This window comes from Polyodon spathula, chromosome 2 (assembly GCF_017654505.1).
Source record: "Polyodon spathula isolate WHYD16114869_AA chromosome 2, ASM1765450v1, whole genome shotgun sequence".
Lineage (NCBI taxonomy): Eukaryota > Metazoa > Chordata > Actinopteri > Acipenseriformes > Polyodontidae > Polyodon > Polyodon spathula.
Genome location: NC_054535.1, coordinates 83,487,649 through 83,510,376, shown reverse-complemented (window position 1 = coordinate 83,510,376; position 22,728 = coordinate 83,487,649). Strand labels below are relative to the sequence as shown.

Sequence of the window (22,728 nt, the reverse complement as noted above, 5' to 3'; positions counted from 1 at the left end):
TTTCAGACACTGACTTTTGGAACTTGTCCAGTAACCTGACTGGCATAAATTAGGGAAGAGGGTACTTTCATTTCATTTTGCAGCCAGTTGATCCTATTGTTCTGGCTGTTTCACTAAAGGAAATAAAATAACTAAATTACACGCCTCTTTGTTTTGTCAGAGTAAAAAGGATGGGCTTTTCCCACTGATTTTACTTGTGTTTGCATGACAAAACCAACATTTTACCTAAAGATTACTGCATACAGCATTTCGGCACTCGCCAGTGCAAGATCCTTGATTACAATTACAGCAGTCTTCAAGACCTTAGAGACCAAAATAGAGAGTATTGTGATACCATTCCCTTTGAACAACAAGGTGGTCCTAGGTTCAGAGTGAGGGCATGAGTTGGCAAGATTAATCCACCTGCTTGTATTTAAGACATTGTTACCATTGTTCAAAGTTATTGTGCGCAGGTGTTTGCTCACATTGTGCTCTGTTCATGTTTCACCCGCAATTAAAAGTAATCGTGTCCATCATGCAGTATGCCTGAGCGATGAAATGGAGATATCAAAATACAGATATCACCAGTACTGACCTACTGTGGAGTTTTTTTGGGCCCTTCCGCCAAAATTGAGAACTCTGTTTAATACTATTAAGTTAATACTTTGTGTGAAGTGTGTTTCTTACTATTATATGATATGTCATCTCTTGGCTGTTCAGAATAAGATATTTTATAATAAGAGAGCATAAACAAAGGTTTTATTTATTATAAATAACAACAAAAAAAGTATTGTATTCATGAACTTTTATCAAACACACAAAAAGTGTTCTTTAGAGCTATGCCAAAGGATCACATCGATGCATAAGATATCAGCTGGAATTTTGACTCAATTGGTTGATTTATCCTAAGTGATTTATATTCTTAATGACATATACTTGCAAGAGAGAGTTCCTGAAATAGATGTTAAGCAGACCAGCCTTAAATAAAATCCCATTCCGTGGTCTCTTGTACTGGTGAAAGCTAAGCTGCTGGCTTATTGAATATATATCTTAGAATTCTTAGAATCAATCTGGAAATCTTTTCAGCTGGCAAAGCTGGTTTCCATAACCTTTAAAGACAATCAAGCAACACAAAACAACTTGTTATTTGTTCTGTTGTAATCACAAGATTATGCTTGCCCTTTTTTAGACAGTGCCTCGCTCCCCCAGTTCTCAACCAGATTGTGCAGCATTGAACATAACACAGGGTGTTTATTTCAGAGTTTTCAGATGTGCTGTCTCATAGAATAAAAAGCAGTGTTCAAGATGTTCCAAAAAAACAGATCTGGGCCTAGTCTGCCTTTGACCTGCTGTGCCCCATCTGCCAACACTGGAGCCTGGTGTTTGGGTTCCTGGGCTGCTGGAGGAGCCACCTCTTCAAAGCTGCGGTAATTGAGGTCTGCTTCTTGGTGGTTAAAGATCCCATTCCACTTCAAGATTAGGAACTATACACTCAAAGAAAACAATCACACCATCACAACTTACTAGGCCTCTTTAGCTATGGGAATTGAAGGATAGCTTATGTTGAATTAAAACAATGTTAGGTAGAGAAAATTGCCCTAATTGCCTTTATTGTCCTTGGTACGACTACATCACATTTGTATATTACTTGAAAGAGGTCTTGGATCAGGAATTGTGTATCAAATATTAACACCCTCCCCCACACAGTCGCATATTGCATTTCAGCACATATTAATGTAGTTTATATGCTTTTTAAAAGAACAAAAAATCTCCAGTCAATTCACCAAAGACTATGTATCATTTGGAAAACCCAAGCATTTTAAAAGTATGGTGTAAAAAATGGAGAGCTTTATAATAACCCTGTGCTGTAAGAAAATACATTTTGAAATCATTTCATTCATTTACTGCAACTTGTTATGCAAAATCTTTTTTTTTTTTTGTTCTTCCTTTTTCTTTCCTTATAAAAGTTTTGAATGGTACACATGCAGATTTCACATGAGTTTCATATGGATGTACCATTGTATTTACCATTTACGATGTGTTTTAATATGCTTTACTGTACCTATTTCTTTACTATGCTAGTCTAAGCTGTACCTTGCTTTCACAAAAGTGTTTTATGTTTTAGCTGTGCAAGGACCAGGTTTGATTATTGCAATGAAGATATATTGACCAAACACAGTACACAGATCAATAAGAGCTATCCACTAACATGCTGTAGAACAGCCCCTAAAGCTACTGAACTGAAACCTCTGTCAGAACCTGTCACTATCACTCTGTCTGATTGTCTGTGAAGCTGTATACAATGGAAACCAGTGTAAATTATGTGCAGCCCTGTGACAAAGATATCTAGAAGACAGTTATTAAAGTCATGTGCTAAAATCCTGGGATGGGACAGTTATGACTGTGTTTAAACCCCTCCCCCCGCAGCAAAGAAACGGAAAAAACGCCAAGAAAAAAAACTTGAATTTTTTGTTGAAAACATCCACAGCAATAAAAAAAAGCATATTTTTCTATAATTTAGTTTCTTTAGAAACAGGATTTTAAAGATTAAAACAAAGATTTTTTTTTAGGATCAGCACTAGGTACGTAAACCTTCAAGACCACAAAGATCACTTCTTCAGATGAGAAGTGGAAACTGAAGGTAAAGTAAGTAAAAAAAAAAAAGTAAAGTAAAAAAAAAAACAATCCTAAAATCCTGTTTCTACAGAGCTATTGTACATGTGATATGTGGAGAACCAATGTTTACTTCAAGGAATATGGCAGAATCTTGGGTTGGCTAGTTTACTGTATGTCAATATCAGGTCATATTTATTCTGCTGACACATTATCTTAGACACAAAAGATACTCAAAGGCAGGTGTTCTATATAACCATAATATTTTACATTCAAATGTGAATTTTTGGTTCTAAAAACCAGTGTAGTTATGAACAGGTGGTCTTTATGAAAGGGAAGCCTGTGAATTACTGTGCACCAAGAAAAAAGAGGCAGCAGTTTCACCCCACCTAATAAGGAAAAAATGTATAGGTACCTACATAAAACGTATACCATACATTTCAGTTATAGCTTGTCAGTTTGCAGGTTGCTATTCTAATTTCTCTACTCTCTGTGCAATTATTTTGTTTTTTTTCTGGGCCAAGGAAGAGTTGCCAACTATTGAATCAGTACCAAAGAATCTGTCACTCTCCCCTTACCATTATTTATTTCAATTAATTTATCAACAGTTGGTCTGTTATTGGCCATACTGCACAGTAAATAACACTAAATTATAATTTCCCTTAAAAATTAGGTTTTCAAATCAAGTGCTTTTAACCAGTGTGAGGTACTTTTTTGAAACACTGGGGGCTGTATTCTGATCACACTGCAAATGTGCAGGCTCGAATGGCGCTTCTTCCCGATCCTGTAGCACATAAATGAAGATGTAAAAAAAACCCCAAAAAAACACTGCGCTGAAATGGTATTCTGAAGATATGTCTTGCGCCATTATAGTATGGAAGGCCATCCAGGTCAAAAATGCGTTATTAAGTATTCGTTCTCATTTGACTTTAGTAGATGTTGTAATTCTAATTGTTACGCATACTAATTTGCCCAATCAGATTGCTGAAAATTAATGAAAACCAATGAATTTAAAGAGAATAGTATGTGTAATAAATTATCCAATTAAAAAATCACCTTACGTCTACCATTCCTGCCCTATTTGTGGGGCATTGGACAGTCTAATGAAAGATGGATAGACCCGGACCCTCGAAGAGCCTTAGAAATCGCTTTAATTCAGTGGTAACCGCACTGTAATTAATATGCTATTTTAAACAAGTGTTGAAAGATCTGACATTGAATCTAATATTAACTATGGTAGCTCAATATTTTAGTGTAGAACTGAAATAAATATACTAAGAAAATAACAAAACGATTGTCTACATTAATACAAACTAAATGGTCATCATTTTATGTCTGAAGAAGTCCGGAGCACTCAGCAAATCTATATTTGCACCATAGAAGAAAATCTGTCGTTGCCATGATTTGCAATTTTCCTTATTCTTGATTTTTAACAGGATTGCCACTTCTGTATCTGTGTGTGTGTGTGTCTATCCTTCCTTTCCCTGGTTGTTGCTAGTGCTGTGTCTGTATGCATGTATCATGTGAAACTGTAAATGAGTTAACTGCTGTGTAAACATAATGTATTTACTTTGTCTCGTGATTGAAATAAGTCTCTACTATCGGCAGACCTGAAACAAGATATCGGTTTGGTTGCCTGACAATGTGTAAGCCTAACTAGTTTGAAACATTATAACGAATTAGAAAATGGATTGGAGATTTCCTTTAATCTGATTGGTCAATATGAGGGCTTAAATCTCTGATAAAGGAAGTCAAAGGTTATCTTTCAAACTATGTTTAATCACTGTTCCAAATAAATATGCTTGAAAATACAGTATTCGTGTATTTTACCTTTGGCCTGCTTGTTGTAAAACAGTCTCCGTTCTTGTAGCGCACTCGCCCTCTGAATGTTGTTTGTCAATGTAAAATATTCTGCTTCCTCATTGTCCTATCTGTCTATTTAAATTTAATATAGCAAATAAAGTAAAAAAAAAAAAAAAAAAAACATTGAGAAACGCGCTTGCACTAGGTTTTTAATTTAATCAGAACCACACTTCCTGCGGGGCAGACACGATTGGCTTTAACCACTGCATTCATCAGAATCAAGCCCTAGGAGTTCTAGTTACAACCTATACAAAGAGTTCTTCTAAAATGTTGTCACCATAAAAGTCCCTTCTCGTCAAGGGTTTTTAAAAAGTCAAATCGTATTTTGTGGATTTCTAATTTTTCCCGTTCTATTAGTTTTGCATGCATTTTTTGGAGGAAACCAATTATTCTCAATCATTTGACAGTCTCTGCTAAACAACTGTATGTACAGGCCTTTAAACTGAATTGACAAATGATTTGGCTATTAGTTTCATTACAATGGTTTATTCTAGTTTTACCTGGACATGGACTGGCACAGACTGCAATTTGCCAACACTGAACCTTCTCCACAAATTCCTTCACACTGGTTTAGATTGCACTGGTGAAAACAAACAGGGATAGGACTGTTTATATAATTGTTTTTATAGTATTTTTGTACACAAAGCCCCTTTGAGGTCAGCATACTGTGAATCTTTTCTACATTGCCATGTCCATTAACAAAGAGTATCTTTTGAACTTTTTTAAAAATGGCAATGTTTTTTTTTTAATTGCAAAAGAGACCAAAAGTCTAGTACCCAGTCCATTTGAACAGCTGTGTTTTCTTTTAGCTAAATGTAAAACCGTGTCCATACTGGGCAGTATTATGCTAGCTAAAAGCTAATCTTAGAAAGAGGTCTAGTGGAATAATGTAGAATGTGAAATGCAATATGACTTTGATTCCTTCAAAAGCACAGAAAACCCAGATTCATTGTTGTTGTCAGCTCATGGGCTAGGAAATCTTAACCAAAAGAAAGCTTATTGTTTTGAGTAAAAAGAAAAAAAAAACATCTTTTATTCTATGCCCAGCCCAAAAAGAAAAGAAATAAAGCAAACCGCCGTAAGCGACAGACTTTGTCGTGATTTAGAATGCAAACTGGGCTTTAAAAAGAGAACTAGATCCTCAAAAGGAAATCGAATTTCCACAGGCTGGGCTCTTCTTTAAGGACTGTGTTTTGAAGCATTCCAAATTGCCAGCTGAGGTGTACATTATGTATTGGTTCTGCATACACCATCAGGTGTCCTAAAGTACAAGATTATTAAGATGTTATTAAGTTCTTAATGACCTGTTGATTGGAAGTACTTAGAGTAGTAACATTAGACACAGTTTGGATTTCAGTCAAAGGAAAGGCTATAAGTTCAGGTGCATATTTTAAAATTATTACCATTGCCAGCTGCTGCTAGTACTTCTTGCTCCACATGAAGCATTGGCATTCGATGATCTTTACAGTTTCTAAGATGAAATTGAAAACCAAATCATTTAAAACCTTCTTACAATCCAAATGGATAAAATATGAAATATGTTTATTTGACTTTTATAGTTTATTAAGTACGTTAAGGTTACATCTTAAACTCAAAAGTTATTCCTGTATTTATTATGTGATATACAGTGCTTGGCTAAGTGTATTTGATAGGTTCTGATGAAAAACAATAATATCTCATTTTTTAAAATTACGGTAAGATCCTGTACATCAGGACTATCATGATTATCCAGTGGCTTAATATAACCTTATAGTCACAGTAAAAGCTCAGTAGATTTACTGTACTGTATAGTAACAACATGGAACTTTATAGGCATGTATGTTTACAAGCAGGGAAGCATTGTAAAGCATGGTCAATTATACTAGATGCTTTTTATGCAGTAGGTATGGAAAAAGCTTGGTAAACTTTATATAGGTTAAAGATAAAATATGGCTTAATCATTTACGTTAATCATTTACATTAATGTTCTGCATTTAGTGTTGTTCTTGCATTTAGACTGCTGTGGACTTTATCTTTGCATGATTACTCATTTTCAAGTAGCCATGTCAACCCATGGTAGTGCAGATTCTGGATGGGATTTGGGCTAGGGTGAGTGGGGTCCCCTGGACTCAAAAGAAAAACAGGCCATGAGAACGAAGGACTCCTCCCACAGTTCAGCTATGCAGGGTCATTGGAGAGTAGAGTACGAACCCACAGTGGGAAGCTGCGACCTTCTGTTCTGGAAGTTTCTGGATAAATGTACAGCATTTTATTTATTTTTACTTTTTTGCTCTTGTGCTGTATCAGATACAGTCAGTGTTATGCAGTGTGAATAATACTTAAGAAATATAATAGAGAATAAACTCTGGACAAAGATGCAAAGGGTTTAAATCTATGTACATTTGTGAATGAGATGTGCTGTATATTTGCTGTACTGAAGGGACACTGTGCTCAAAGTATTACGAATAATGAAGAAAATGCTGTCAGCAAAAAAAAAAAAAAAAAAAACAAAGCAAAAAAAACACAAGATTTCCTGTGAATCACCCTGAAACATTATTACCATGCTTTTTTATTGAGACAAATCAGATTTTAGCTATGCTGTTAAATGCTTTCCATCAAATCCATTAACATCAATAAAACAGTAGACTGCTTACACTATTAGTTTAAGAGCAGCCACACAGAAATGTTTGCTTCCTATATACATTTCACGTCTTAATTACTGTAACCAAAAATTAGCTTTAACTGAGGTGAAAACAGCTATTTTCTTACACAATCACAGGTGTTGTTATTTTCAGATGCATTTTCAGAAGATGGAGAGACAAGGAGTCTACCAGTATAACCAATCTGTTTCTTAATTATATAATCACTGCTATGCATATCACCAGACACTGCAGATACTGGGCAAGCACAATGAGTGGAGATCTACCAGGGTGTTAGTGTGCTGTTTTGCTTGAAACCACACGCCATCCCTCCTCTATAGATTATGATTACTGACATGTGTCTGGTTCCCACCTGCTTGGTTTCTGTAGAGTGCTGCTTTGGAAGGGTGATATTAAATGTATGGAAAACAACATTCCCTCCGCTGGTTTGGATCTGCCAAGCTAGCCCTCTCTGAACAGCTGGCAGATTAAATTACCAGGGAATGTGTTTTTTTTATAGTTTGTGAAATAACTGTTAATTTTCTTGCGTGCCTGTGATTAGTTTTTAACTTGTTTGTAATGGGAATTGTGTATAAGCAGTGGCAGCTTGTGACTTTTTTGACAGGTGAGTCATAAATCACTAAATAGTTATTACCACCACCCCCCCCCCCCCCCCCCCCCCCCCCCTCAATGGCTAACACACTAAAAGTAAATGTACTCTGTTCAGCTGATTTCATATATGCCTCTGCTGAGAGCATTTTAATGAATTCAAATAACTATAGTCATTGTGTAAAATATACCCCCATCAATTAAAAAAAAGCAACATTAGCACAACTTACAGAACTGTGGATACAAGTTTTTATAATCATTTCACAAATCAGAAACTTAAAACCACGTATTATTTAGTTTTAAAGTCATTAAGTGGCATCAGTGTGGAAATTCGCTATAAAGACAAATACAATATCACAAAATCATTCATTAAAAAAAAAAAACAAGGCAGCTTATCATGTCGTGGAAAGAAATTGACAGTTGTACCATTAAAAGAGAGGCAACTTCTTTAGTTGAAAAAAGGAAACATGGCCAACAGTAGTTTTTTCACAGCACCGCCTGCCATTTTATGAGCTTTTGTTTTGTTCGTTATAACACTTTCATTTGCCATCTTTCTTCAAAGTCTCCAGTGCTCATGTTAGTCTGCATCCTTAACACTTGAACGTATCTCTACTTATTTTCCTCAGGTTGCATATAATATCACATTCAACTAAAGACATTTAAAAAAAAAATTGCACAAATTCTAACTGCACCAAATCCAGTAGGTGCCTCACCAAGCTTTAGTTACCATAGCAGCGCCTTCAGAAAGGGACTCCCCAGTGTAGTGAGTTGCCATGGTAACAAGCAGCTTTGTGAGACACTCAGGTTTGTGCCTCACGCAGCAGTGCGGCAGCACTACATATTCCAGCTTTCTGGCGTTACGCTTTCGCTGCTGGTGAAAGCAAGTTGAGACTTTAAATAATGTTACTAGTGCTTCTGTGACCTTTAGTGTATTTAATATGCTTAACTGTGCTTAAATGTTTTTTTCAGTCAAATTAAAAGAATATTCAAAATGTTTATTTATCTTTTAGGAATTATTGGTGAGGCCATGCCTCACTTGTCTCATTTGCTCCCTTAAATCCCTTGTTTAGAAAGATACAGGGTATTAATGCTTGTGACAGAGTAACCATCTGTCACGTGGGTGCTTGCATTTGCTGCTGAGTGACAGGCAGGAGAGATCGAGATGGAGGTTGAAGTTGATACGCCCCACAGGTGAACAGGATTTATTTACATATCAACACACTGAAGAGCTCACGTGACACTGCCAGAAATGGCAGCGCACGGATCACATACAACACAGTGTATGAAAACTTTGATAGGATCTACAATCTCTGAACTAATCTTTTCTGTTCAATAATAAACTAACATTGCTGAAGAGGTTGATCATGGCGGATAAACGGTTAGGGTGGATATGTGACGGGCGGATATGCAGTGGATTACTGTACCATACAAGTTAAACTTTTATTTTCCTATACAACGGTGGTGTTATTGGTCAATAGAGCAAAATAACCCAAGAACACTTTAAAAAAGTTGCAGTCTTAATTTTCAGCAAAGACAGTTGAGTTAAACATTTACAGTGTTGGGCAGTGACACCAGTCTACCCCGTTATAACGCGGTTGTCGGGGTCCATAATTGGAGACAGTGTTATTTGTGTTTCGCCTAATAACGAATATTAGCATTTTTGTTCCTAAAATGATTTACAATGGCCAAATTATTATTGTAGCGTACCATGGAAAATCAAGGAAGGAGACGCACACAATTTGCAGATACATGATTATTCCCGGCGCCTGTCAGACTTGGGCCACACCAAAAACAACAAGCAGTCCGGCACTTTCACACAGCAGCTTCTCTGACTCAGCTGTCAGCCCTGTCCGCGTTGATGTGGGCTTTCATGTTCCCGCCTACCCGGATGTCGGTCAATCACAGCTGAGGCAAGCTTGCTGCTTCCCTGCTTACACACACACACACACACACACACACACACACACACACACACACACACACACACACACACACACACACACACACACACACACACACACACACATGCACACACACACACACACACACACACACACACACACACACACACACACACACACACACACACACACACACACACACACATGCACACACACACACACACACACACACACACACACACACACACACACACACACACACATGGTCCGTAGACCAGTCATGTAACAGTATAAGTCCCGGGTCGTTACAATATATACAGTATAACAGAAACTGCTATTCCACCAGTTTACTCTTATTATTTAAATATTTTTTTATAATAAATGTTGTAAACTGTAAATAAATAACACAAATTCCAAGGACGTTTAAACACAGTTGTATTGTTTCATACTTGTTTTGTAACATTAACCGACAGTTTGTTTTTACTATTAGAAAAAAAAAAATACAGAGCTAGCACAGGAGCTTTATAAGTACTGTATGTCCCAGTTTCAACTTAAATGGGTTTAAATAAGGTAATGTAAACAACAATAAAACCCAACATTTGTGAATCAGATTGCATTATGGGAGAAACTGAGACACGACCTTACCATGTTCTAACCGATTCCGCACTATAACAGGTCATGTTATAACAGGGTAGCATATATAAAGTCCAGGGCTGGCAATGGAATGTGAAACAAGCAGTGTGATTGGTCGAGCAAGTTTCTAGCTGTCAGTATATTGGATGGATACAGACAGTTGGAGCCTTGCTGCATATTCAAAATCACTGCGCTGCCTCACAGAAGTTAAAGTATCGGATGGGATCTTGCTTTTACTGTTACAGATGTACAGCTATAACTATGAAACTAAGTGACCAATAACCTGCAAAAAAGTCCCAAAGTAGTAAATAGACATGCCGATTTGGATGAAGAGCAATTAAATGAACTGGAAGTTAGCAAAGCAGAAAAGAAAAATAAAACCTCCAGAAAATCGTTGTCTTTATACTCACTCACCCCAAGTGTGTCACTTCAAATAGAGTATTTTTAGCGGTGTGTAAACGCTAAAGAAAAACACAAAAAGACACATATTATCCACCCTTCTCTGACACAGAATTACTGAAATCCGAGACGTCGTTTAATTTATTTCAGGGGTGAATTTTTCTAATGGTGAAATAGTGCAGAACCCTGAGATTAAATATTTTCTTGAAATGCACTGCAGCTCACATGTTATTGGTTTTATATTACACAAATTTAAAGAATATGATAATATATGTTGTTGTTTAAGATATCTGTCAATACTACTCAGACTAGAGCGTGCCTTTTTGGGTTCATACTCACTGCCGTCTCTTTTCATAAATTAATAAATGTTGAATTCAGAATAGCATTGTAGCAATCCTTAAAAAGACACCACCTACCAGGTCTGTAAAGAGGTGGGCCAAAGCACAAAGCACATAGCTCAAGGGAATTTAACTCTTTATTAGGCAGAAATGTAAGCTGTTGATTGGTATGTACTTTTAATAGATCATTTATGATTTTTATGTTGTATATATATATATATATATATATATATATATATATATATATATATATATATATATATATATATATATATATATTTCAAATATTGAATAGGAGATTATTGCTATAGTTAGAGTAGTTGTAACATGAAGATTTATTACAGTTATCATCAGTGTCTGCCCAGCGACTGTCAATGCAAATTAGCCTACAGGCTACATTGAAAATGCAATGCAGCTTGTGTCATGCAGGTGACACTGATGTTATAATTTTATGTGTCCCTGATAAATAAATAAATAAATCTCCAGCCTTACAGTCTGACCAGAGCCTCTGGGGAAGGCCCTGTCCCTTCAAGCAATGTTGCTAACAGGAAACAGCAATACAAGGAGAGTGAGTAGCTTCCACAGCAGCAGGCTGATGGAGCTCAGCCCCACTACACAGAGAGAGACAGATAGCTCTAAGGATGTTCATTTTAGAAAATTAACAGATACTGTTTCTACGTTTTTTTTTGGCCATCATCAGTGACCAGTCAACACTAGCAGTGCCTCTTCTGTAAAACATGACACGACATAGATTAAACTAAACACAGGGCCCTGCATCGCTGTTCTAAATGATGGTAATCACTAGAAACAACAGTACAAAGAAAACTGAAGAAGGCTACTACTACTACTACTACTACTACTGCTAATAATAATAATAATAATAATAATAATAATAATAATAATAATAATAATAATAATAACCGAAGAAGAAGAAAAAGAAAGAAAAAGAAGAAGAAGAAGAATAGGAAGAGCTGTTTTACTCCCAGCATGTAACTCAGTTATTGAAAGAACAAATTCTAATGCCATTAAATGAATGTGCTGTGATGTACAGCACAGGTCAGTTGAATATTTAAAAAGGGGTAACAAAGGCAATCAGGAGGGGTTGTCATTTTTCTTCAAACCATTCCCCCAAGGCCAAATCCTTTATGTTATCTGGGTCACATCTTACAAAGGTAAAATCATGTCTCCAATGCATCATAGGATGTTTTGTTTATGCAGACCGAATGACTATTACCTCAAATAATGCGCAGCCTGAGGAAACATGCTAGACTTTTAACCAGTTTACAAGAAAGTAGGTCTGTGTTTGTTGTCTGGCTTCTCTGCTGCAGGAACAGTTCATAAAAGAACAATGAAAGTCAGTCTTTAGGAGAGAGACAAAAAAACTTGAGTCACTATCAAATCTTTTCAAAATTGCACTACACAGAGCAGAGATTGCATGTGTTCTGACCACATGATTATCACATTATCTAACCCAGCTAAACCTAAATTAAGAAACCTATTGGCTTTTAATACTGCATTAATAATAATAATTACTTTAGTTTGAAACGATGGGTCTTCCTTTTCTGCAGCTCAATGTGGTGTGGTAAATTTAACAAAACCTGAAACAAAGCTGACTCTTTCCATTAAAATGTCAATCAAAGTAGTGTACCCAAGATTTACATACAGTATAGAAGCATCAACTCTCTTAAGTACCTTGCCTTTGTCAGTCTCTGTAAATAAGACACACTTTATTTGAGGAGCACCCAGTTATCTTAAGCCTTTCCTTGGTTTTACATTGCTTGGGTACCATTGTAGGTTGAGTATGGAATTGATGGATGATACAAGTAGTAAGATAAATGTATCCTTTAAAGCACCAGACATTTTTGGTCAATCAGCAGTTTCAGTGAAACCCTGTAGCAGCACGGAAATACCAAAATGCCAACAGTATATTAAATATATAGTAATCTGCTTTATTAAATATGTCTATGTTGGAGTTATAAAGTTAATTGAATGTGAATGTCTATAGTGCTTACTATTCTTTAGTGGGGGTTGGCTGCTAAATGTGTGTGTCACTCAATAATTTTGTTAATAAACATTCACTGATATCTCAAAATATTTAAACTTTTTTACAGGCTTAACTTTTAATGGCCAGGGTCTTTAATAGAATTATGAACAGCTGTTAAGCTTTTACTAGTCAGGGCATTAAATGTAGCTGTAACGTGCACCAGAAATCTAAATTTACTGACCATGTACTGACGAAGAACACACTAATTTACGCGTACACTATTTGGCTAAGTTACGTACCATAGCTTGCATACTACATGTATTGTGAGTGATAACACTATGTAACACAATTTTTGTTCCTGGGTAGTAAGTGTTATTTCCTAATTGCTTATGCCTCAAAAGTATAGAAAATGTCTATTATTCACAACAAACTTTGCTTTTGTGACCAGGACAGTAATATTTCAAAATATCACTATTTCCAATGGGAAAACGGGCAAATGTGTGTCTTTTTGTTCACATAAAGTCAGAAAAAAACAACATATGAATCCAAATTAACATGTATTTATACTAAAGTAATACAAAAATGACTACAAAAGATTTAGAAGTGAGTAGTTTTTCGAGATTTACAATTATACTGTATTTACAGTATAATCGTAAATCTTGAAAAACGACTCACTTCTAAATCTTTTGTATTTGCAGTATAATCGTAAACCTCGAAAAACTACTCACTTCTAAATCTTTTGTAGTCATTTTTGTATTACTTTAGTATAAATACATGTTGATTTGGATTCATATGTTGTTTTTTTCTGACTTTATGTGAACGAAAAGACACACATTTGCACGTTTTCCCATTGGAAATAGTGATATTTTGAAATATCACTGTCCTGGTCACAAAAGCAAAGTTTGTGGGGAATAATTTTTACACAGTGTAATTTAATGTGCACTATAGTGACTTACCCGTGACCACCATGATATAAAAAGCCCCAGCAGTCCAGGCGTATCTTTTGGTCAGTGGATTATTGTGAAAGGTGGAGGTGGCAGACATTGACCGAAAATGAGTGATCAACAGAAGCAGCCTCCGCAGGGGACAGGCAGAGGCAGTGCAAACTAAAACTGCATGCAGAGGAGTTAGAAATTCTAGTGGAGGAGTTTTTTTTTTTTTAATTATAATTCCTTGTTTGGTCCAGTGTTTTATGTAACCACTATTATTTGTACCAATGTAATGAACTATATAATAATATCTAAGAAATTATAACATTAATTCATGTTTATTCACACTGAATATAACCTGTTATTTGCAGGTAATTTTCACTACTCTATATGAAAACTTTAATGCAAGTAATGCCTCCATGATACCAAATGGATTTCAGCCCAGAAAAATAGATTTAAATAATGTGCCTATCAGTGGTTAAAGCCTGGTTTCCAAACTAACTAATTATCACTCACTTTAAGGTGCTCACTATGATTAGTGCCCTTTAGTAAATACGGTGTGAATAACGCTGATCTCATTATTCAGAACAGGGTGCCTCATTTAAATACATTATCATGTATTACCATACAATTCACATATTAATTCTGATTACCATAGTGTGGCACAATAAAATCAGCGAGTGCCATTATGTATATATATGCCCACTATTTGGTGCAATAAGGAATAAAATTGCAATAGTAAATATGGAATCATGAACGTGCACACTAATGGTGCACCGTAATGTTTAGTGCCCTTTCGTAAATGAGGCCCATAGAGCCCTGATATCTAATGATAAGAGGCAGTGTTGCAGGAGTTGGAAATGGTCAGGTTCCAAGGTTTAGTGATGAAAAAGTAAACCAACGAGACATAAAAATAATTTTTAGTTTTAGTTTAATATCCATGCAGCTGCAACATTATAACGTGTGTTAAATATACCTGTATTTAATGGTCCTGAAATAGAGTACCCTACATAATTTGATGGTCATATGGAAAGAAATAACTACAATAATGCTACGAATGGTAAAAAAGAAAATTGAAAACTAGATTCTCACATGCAGTATCTTATGTTAAGTGATACCGTCCTTCTAACAACAGGATTTGGGAAAATGAATAGAAATTTTTCTTAATGAAATTAGGAATGGCAGGGGTCATTTAGCTTCTTGAATTGAGCTGTGACACTAGGGTTAACACCCCTGCTGTTGTTTGAAAAAAATGAAATGAGATCTTCAGTTTTTACAGCACCCAGCTGGGACACTGGTTGACTAGCTCTCAACCACCATTGCCACTTCCTAAAGCATCTGGTGTTTTGTGGAGTTCTCTTGTTATCTAGCTTCTCGGAAATGATGAGATCTGAATCAAAGGTGGTACAGTTAGGCTGTGGGCTCAATGACGTTGGCAAGACAGATCTCTGCAAATAACTGAGTTATTTCATTGTGCTTGTCCTTGAAAAAACTCTATTTTTACTGATCAATGTATTTTTTTTTTTTTTACATCACAGCATGTGACAGTGAACACTGGGGCCCTCACTGCAGCAGCCGCTGCCAGTGTAAGAATAGAGCTTTGTGTAACCCCATCACTGGGGCATGTATCTGCTCTCCGGGCTTCAAAGGCTGGAGATGCGAGGACAGCTGCGATCCAGGGAATTATGGGAACGGATGCCAACAGAAATGCCTGTGCCAAAATGGAGCTACCTGTGACCATGTTACTGGAGAATGCAAGTGCCCTCCTGGGTACACTGGGGCCTTGTGAGTAAACACTTAACTACTCTGTGGTGGCTTCTGAAGATCAGAAGCCACCACAGAATCTCCCAAAAAACTCCCAAAAAACTCCCAAAATGCACACTTAGTATTACAGTACACTTCCACTAAACAGTTAGGGGGCAATAGCACTATGCAACAGGCTTAAATCTTCCTATGAGAAACCTCTGTGGAAAATACTTTTTGTCATATGTCAGAACATAGTCAATACAACCTGTGATTTGCCAGTTGTAGGCAAGAAATATCTTCAACCTTGCATGTGGAATTTTTTTTTTTTTTTACCTTGAGTTAAGGATATACCATAACATTATTTCACCAGGCTACACAACCATTACCATGTCTTCCTTCAGTTAGTTCTGAATTGAACTCACATTTACAGCTGCTGCTGTTTTTCCCAACCTCAATTATCTTAGCAGTAGGGGTATGATATTTTGGGTTAAAAACAATTTAACTATAAGTGCACATTGGTAAAACAGGGATGCATTCATGAAAATGAAGAAAAATAATAATGTGTGTAGACACCAGGTATTTTCTTTTCTTTCAGATTATTCATTAATCATTAGCATAGCAGTTTTCTTATGTTGTACAATGTATATAGTATATTTATATTTTCCAGACTTCATTTTCAAATGTCAAAATAATAAGGCACGACAGTGAACTGGAGATAGAAAGGAAAAGTTGATCATGAATCTGGTAAGTTGAAAGGGTGTTTTGTATTTCTAATTATTTTCCTTTTGGGAGTTCAGCTGTGAAGACCTGTGTCCACCCGGGAAGCATGGCCCTCAATGTGAAGAGAGGTGCCCATGTCAAAATGGAGGAGTGTGTCACCACGTCACTGGGGAATGCTCCTGCCCTGCCGGATGGATGGTACGAATGCTGACTGTTTGACATTTTATATATTTTTTTTGACTTAAGGAATTGTTGACAAATTGATACAGTAGAACACTTGACCTTGATGTAAACTTGTAGTTTTGCTATTCTTGAGTTGGCACTTAACATGTTATCACGGTGATGTACCATTCTGCCAATGGTTTATACTGCTGAAGTTGCTATCCTTGTACTACTGTTGCCTTTCAGTACCACTCTACTGTTTTCGTGCCATTGCCAGCAATACTTAAATCAGAAAAGAGGATCTACAGCAGGGGTGGGCAAAGTTGGCCCTTTCAGTCCAAGTCTTTCTCCCTGTTCTAAATTGTTTTATTCAACCAAATCAACATCGATCCAGATGCTGAAGTAGTCAACTACTATTGATCTACAGGCACTCTTCTACCAATGAACCTCAAGAGCGACATACCAAGCATAATGTGCTTAGTTTATTGTTGTCTAAGAAAACACAATTATCAGAAAGGGAGGCTAATGTTAATCTCTGCACCCCCTTCCCTCTTCTGTTTTTGACCTGTGTGGTGGATTCAGGGCACAGTGTGTGGTCAGCCATGTCCAGAGGGGAGGTTTGGAAAAAACTGCTCCCAGGAGTGTCAGTGTCATAATGGAGGAACGTGTGTCTCAGCTACCGGTCAATGTAACTGCAGCCCAGGATACACTGGAGAGAGGTGAGGCAAGCCTGCTTGAACATGTTTGGGAACTTCTTGTGATAAATTGTTCATCCTTACTGTGAGTGAAAAGCACATTGACAGCACATTAAATTCAGACAGCTGAGTTCAGTCAAGTGTACAGATTACTGCTCTGCTGGTGTCAGTGGAGTTCTCTATATTATAAATGTACTGATAGAAGTGGAGAGGTCTGTTGCTTTGTTAGGATTGGGAGGCATTTTAGTGAAGAAATACATTCTGAGGCAAACCAATGAGTCTTCAGAAATCCTCATAGATCTATTAATAGCCAGCAAGGGGATTGCGAGGTGATTTGGGTGAACAGTTTGCTATAAAAACAGTACCTGTGCCTGTTTTGAAGCTGTATACAGATTTTAAGATGAATCCACAAAACATTCAGAAGTTCTAAACCTCACACGCTTTCATAGAAACAAAAATCCAGAAAAGAAAAATAATAAAAAAACCACTATGTGAGCCCTGCATACAGGTCGCATATATAAATATATTATGTTAGGACAGAGACAATTCTATCAAATACTCAAATTTGTAATCAAATTACAGACACAGTCACGGCATTGTTTAGCCCTGCAATTTATTGTGTGGACCTAGTCATTCTTCTGTCAGCTGGGAGAAACAATATGAATTTTTTAACAAGTGCATGTATTCCTTTCACATTAACAGAGATAATGTTACCTGAAAACTTAAAATGAACCTGCACTGTGGTTTAAGTGGTTCATGTGGAAACAGTTTATCTTTTTAGTGACCAACAGTGTAGGATAATAGTTTACAAAATGATCAACTGTTCTCAGAAATCATCATATAAATGCTTCAATGGAAACTATAAGCAACTCCAAACACAGTGATATACAGTAGATCCTGCTAGTGACATTTAGCCTACTGTTTGCACAGCAATAATTGTTACAAAATTGGTTTAGTGGTTCAGTAACTGAAGACAAGTCAACATTATGTCTATATGCATGAGAAAGGATCACACTAAACCATTTAATGTGATTTACTGTATTAAGTTATTTTCAGTGTATCATGTAAGCTATATACTGTTAAATAAAAGAAAACAAAAAAAACATGCACAGCGTTATTTGCTTTTGAGGGCAGACAATTCCTGATACCACTTGACCTTAAGACCTGCAGTGTAAGAATTAATCAACTGAAATGTGGGCATTACTTTACATTACAACTGTTAATTAGAAAACTATGATGGCTTGTTTTTCTTCTTCTTTTTAAAATTGCACATGACTATGTTTGACACAGAACTGAGCAAACTATTGATCCTCTATAAACCAGTAACAAGGTCAGCATGCACTGAAAAGAAAGAAGAAAAAGAAAAAAAACATCAGTTTAAATTTTATCAGACAAGAGTCACTCATAAGTCTTGGTTATTTCCAGCTATAAATGTGTAGTATATCATTTTTATGTTAAAAGAGCTGTTAAAATGTCAACCAGGAATCTTTGTCAGTGGCTTTTGTGTTATATACATGTTTCTTCTTTTGCTTCATAAGCCATTTTGAATTACATAGAGAAGAAAAATGTGTGTGTGAGGGATACTGTACAGGGAGTACTGTATGTGTTTATTGGTCTTGTCACGCTGTAGGTAGTATACTTTAATTCCTTGATTATAAGCTATAGAGTAGTAGTACAAAAGTTATGAAATTAGATAAATGTTTCGATAAGGAGACTTTGTCAGTATCTTTCCTGTTATAATGCCACTTGCCAGGGCATAAACATACTGAGCACAAGACATCTAAATAAATAGATTGCCCAACAGCCAAAGATTACTTGTAATTAAAGTAATTGTATTTTTTAATTCACTTTATACATTAGTTTAGCTATGTTTCTGTTATAAGTTCCAGTAATTGCTTTTTTTTTTTCCTTTTAGAATTTGATTTGCACTTTTGGAGAAAACACAAATCCTTATCATTGTGTACTGTTTTTTTTTTTTTTTCCTTTTCTAAATCTAGTCTGTTTTAACTGAATATAATGAGATACAGACAAACCAATAATACCATAAACAGACATTAGGGAGCTTGTATGATCTCAAATTAAGCCGTCATTGTTTTTCCCCACTATCTATATAGTAACTAGAATTTAGTGAACCGCTGATATTCCGTTGCCATACTTTATATAAGAACATACAAAGTGTTCTTAAGCACTCAGGAGCACAGTTGGGCATGTTACTGAAAAAAATAACTTATTCCTTGTTACTTGTGTCTCAGAAAAAATTTAAATAGTGCCCTTACTGTTACTTAATAAAGAAATAGCGCGTTATGTTACTTGCTATATTTCATTCTCTTGTTCCGTCCTGTGAAACAGTTGTAGTAACTATTATTTTCTTTTTAACTGTATGTCTGGTTAATTTATTAAATGTGTCAAACAGGTTTTACATTTTTTTGTAGTATAACAAACAACTCAATAACTTATTGGATATTGAAAATAGTAAATTGTAATCATTGTAATACATGCAACTTTGCGTAAGTACCTTTCCAATGTGTACATAAAGAAGTGAAAATTAAAAAAGCAACTGCAGTTGCATAAAAAGGCTATTTATGAAAGAATAGCAAAACATTGTGTTAGATAAATCACTTAACGTGATCGATACACACATGTATTTTACAGATACATATTATATATCTGAATCAATTAAACTGTAGTATGTATGCAATTCTTCAAAGCGTACATTCAGTCAAACTATTTTAAACGTTTTGTTTATAAATTTAAATAGTCCTTGTATCACATAAAAATATACCTGTCAGGAAAACTGTGCTTTTTTATTAAGCTCTGCACTCAAACCAGTTAAACAGATTGTGTGCATGCAAGACAGATAAAAACGAAGCTAAGACCTTGGTGCCAATAAAGCTTGTATGAAAACTGCTCTGCTCAGGGTAAATAAATAGCAGTTATGTCTTAAGGACTAACTTAATGATTGTCGTGATATTCAAGGCACTGCCGTAAGTTGTTAGTGTTTCTGGATTGATGGCATGCCATGGCAGCACACAGGAACATCCCCTAGAAAGTGGCCTGAGGGCATCAGATGATTCTTAATGGTTTGGTTTAGGGTTAGGTTCTAAGGCTGGGGTTGCTTAAGGTTAGGGTTGGGGTTGGGTTAGGGGCAAGGTGGCTGGAATCTCATAGAGTTGCCGAACTCTGGAAGTGAAAGGTGGGAGTGCTTGGCAAATGCCCAAGAATCATCTGTTGCCCTCAGGACACTTTCTAGGTGATATTCCTTTATGCTGTGCATGCCATGTGTGGTACTGCTGCTGTTGACTGAGAAAGCACAGTGACTGAGATTGCATCTGTAAAATACAATAAAGAGCAGTTCATGTTTACAAGCACAACTGAACTAAAATTTAAAGACTACCAGTGTAGGTGTACAACACAGAAAAGGTAATAAGACAAACTCTTTTTTTTTTTGTTGCATAAAATAACTGTATTATTACTCCCATTAAAAATGTATTGCATTATATTACCTTGTTATTGACAAAAGCAATATTATTACAGTAACACGTTACTTAATTACCGAATTACCCCAGCTCTGCTCAGGAGAAGAAAACCAAAACCCCCTAACCAGAAGAGCAGGGAAAATGAAACCTCTGGGAATCCGTGGCTAGACGAAGTACCCTTCCTCCAGCTAGCTAAAGGTCTTATTGTGGTCACAGAGAGGGTTATACAATATTGTTCGTGACAGCATCCAGTCTATTCCTGAAGGATCCGATAGTCTCTGCTTCAACAACTGTATCCAGCAGCCTGTTCAATGGTTCACCACCCGTTCTCTGTAAAAGCTCCTCTCCTCAGTTCTGAATATGCCCTTCTTCAGCTTAGACCCATGGCTCCTGGTTCTGTTCTCTGTGACCTGTGAAAAATAATTCTCAGCAGTTCCTTTGTTAAACCCCTTGACAATTTGAAATATCTCTATTAAGTCGCATATGACTTAATCTTTCTAGGCTATATAGATCTTTCAGTCTTTCTTCATGTGACATGCCTTTTAATCCTGGAATTAATTGTGTTCCTCTCCTCTGTACTTCTCTATTTTAATTCAGCTGTCTTGGCTATATAACCTAACATTCTATTTGCCTTTTTTATAGCTTCTCCACACTGTCTAAGTGACTTTAGTGTTTCATCCACTGCTACCCACCGAGTCTTCATGCTTCATATCCTCTCACATGCAGTACCACAGCGCTAACTTTCGATTGCAACTTAAACTGATAATGCATTGAGTGTAAAGCACGACTCTGTACTGACCTTTCCCCTGGAACTGTCACTCCCAAAACTTATAGGTGCCGAGAGCACCGATCCCTAAACCCAACTGAAAAAGACATTGACGGTCCAAATAGAAGAACGTAATATAAACCAAGGTGTTTTTTTAAGTTTATTTTATAACTAGCTAAAAAGAAACAAGCTAACAAAATTGTATTAAACTAAAAGGAGTACAGATGATGGCTGTGACTGTGCATCCCTGATGATAATGCAGATCAGATTTATAATGGTGAAGCATGCACCATTCATGTGATTTACAATGGAGTAACCCCTTCATGGCTTTGTGAGTTAGAACATGACCCTTTGTTCTCACAAACATTGTTGCAAGTTATGTTAGATATATTCTGGCACTCTTGGGCTTCTTTTTTTAGTTATGAACTGCATGTTCGTAAATATTATTCTATATAATCTTGTTTTACAAAGCAATAAAAAAAGAAACAGTTGGATAGGTAAAATAGGAGCATTGTTGACCAATGTGTTAGAATGTTATAAAAAAATATTATTTTATATAAATACAAACCCAATCTATCCCTGTGACAAAACAGGGAGTTTATTTTGTATTCCTATTTCCCCTTTGAAAAAGTTCTCAGAACAGTTTGAGTTTTTTTACAGGGCTTTCCTCCTATGCTGTACCTCGTATCAGTGTTCTGGAGAACACAGGGTCAGGTGTTACGCCACTAGGTCAATATGAGGTCACCTAGCAACTCGTATGCAAAGCTTAATTGGTATGGGACTGTTTGTTTAAAGAGCGCCACTACTTCATGTGTATAATTGATTGAATTAGTAAGACTTGAGACAGGCAGTAACACTGCAGCCTTGTTTTCCTGATGTATATCAATTTCTTGGACCAAGATACTGTACTGCACAAACTGCAAGTTTGTTAAATTTGCAGATGACACACATCTAGGATTAACAGTGGATTCAGAAACTGCAGACCAGAAAATCCATAAGAATCTTACCTGGTCTGTAACTGGGAAGACTCGAATTAGTTTTAATCTTAACAAAGACTATGTATTGTACACAATTTAGGATGAAAAACAGGAAGACTTTGAAAAGGACCGTGTGGTTATAGTGGATGATGCAAGCTGCCTTGACCTGCCTGTGATCATAAAGATTCAGATTAACCCCAGTAATGTTGCTTTACTTAGGGTATTGAACAACTGTAACATAGAAATGATCTGGACTGACTGATTGGTGAAAAACTACTTATCTCCTTAATCCTCTTAATCCTCTTATTTTCTTGATTTAT

The 22,728-nt window shown here is 36.2% G+C and overlaps 1 protein-coding gene across 1 annotated transcript in view; it reads left to right on the top strand.

The window, feature by feature from the left end:
• LOC121327030 (multiple epidermal growth factor-like domains protein 10) overlaps positions 1-22,728 on the top strand; it is a 77,282-nt gene that overhangs the window by 23,218 nt on the left and 31,336 nt on the right. The window contains exons 6-8 of the mRNA XM_041270804.1: positions 15,405-15,651; positions 16,410-16,530; positions 17,077-17,213. Of these exons, the coding sequence (XP_041126738.1) occupies positions 15,405-15,651; positions 16,410-16,530; positions 17,077-17,213 (505 nt within the window). The remainder of the gene's footprint in view (positions 1-15,404; positions 15,652-16,409; positions 16,531-17,076; positions 17,214-22,728) is intronic.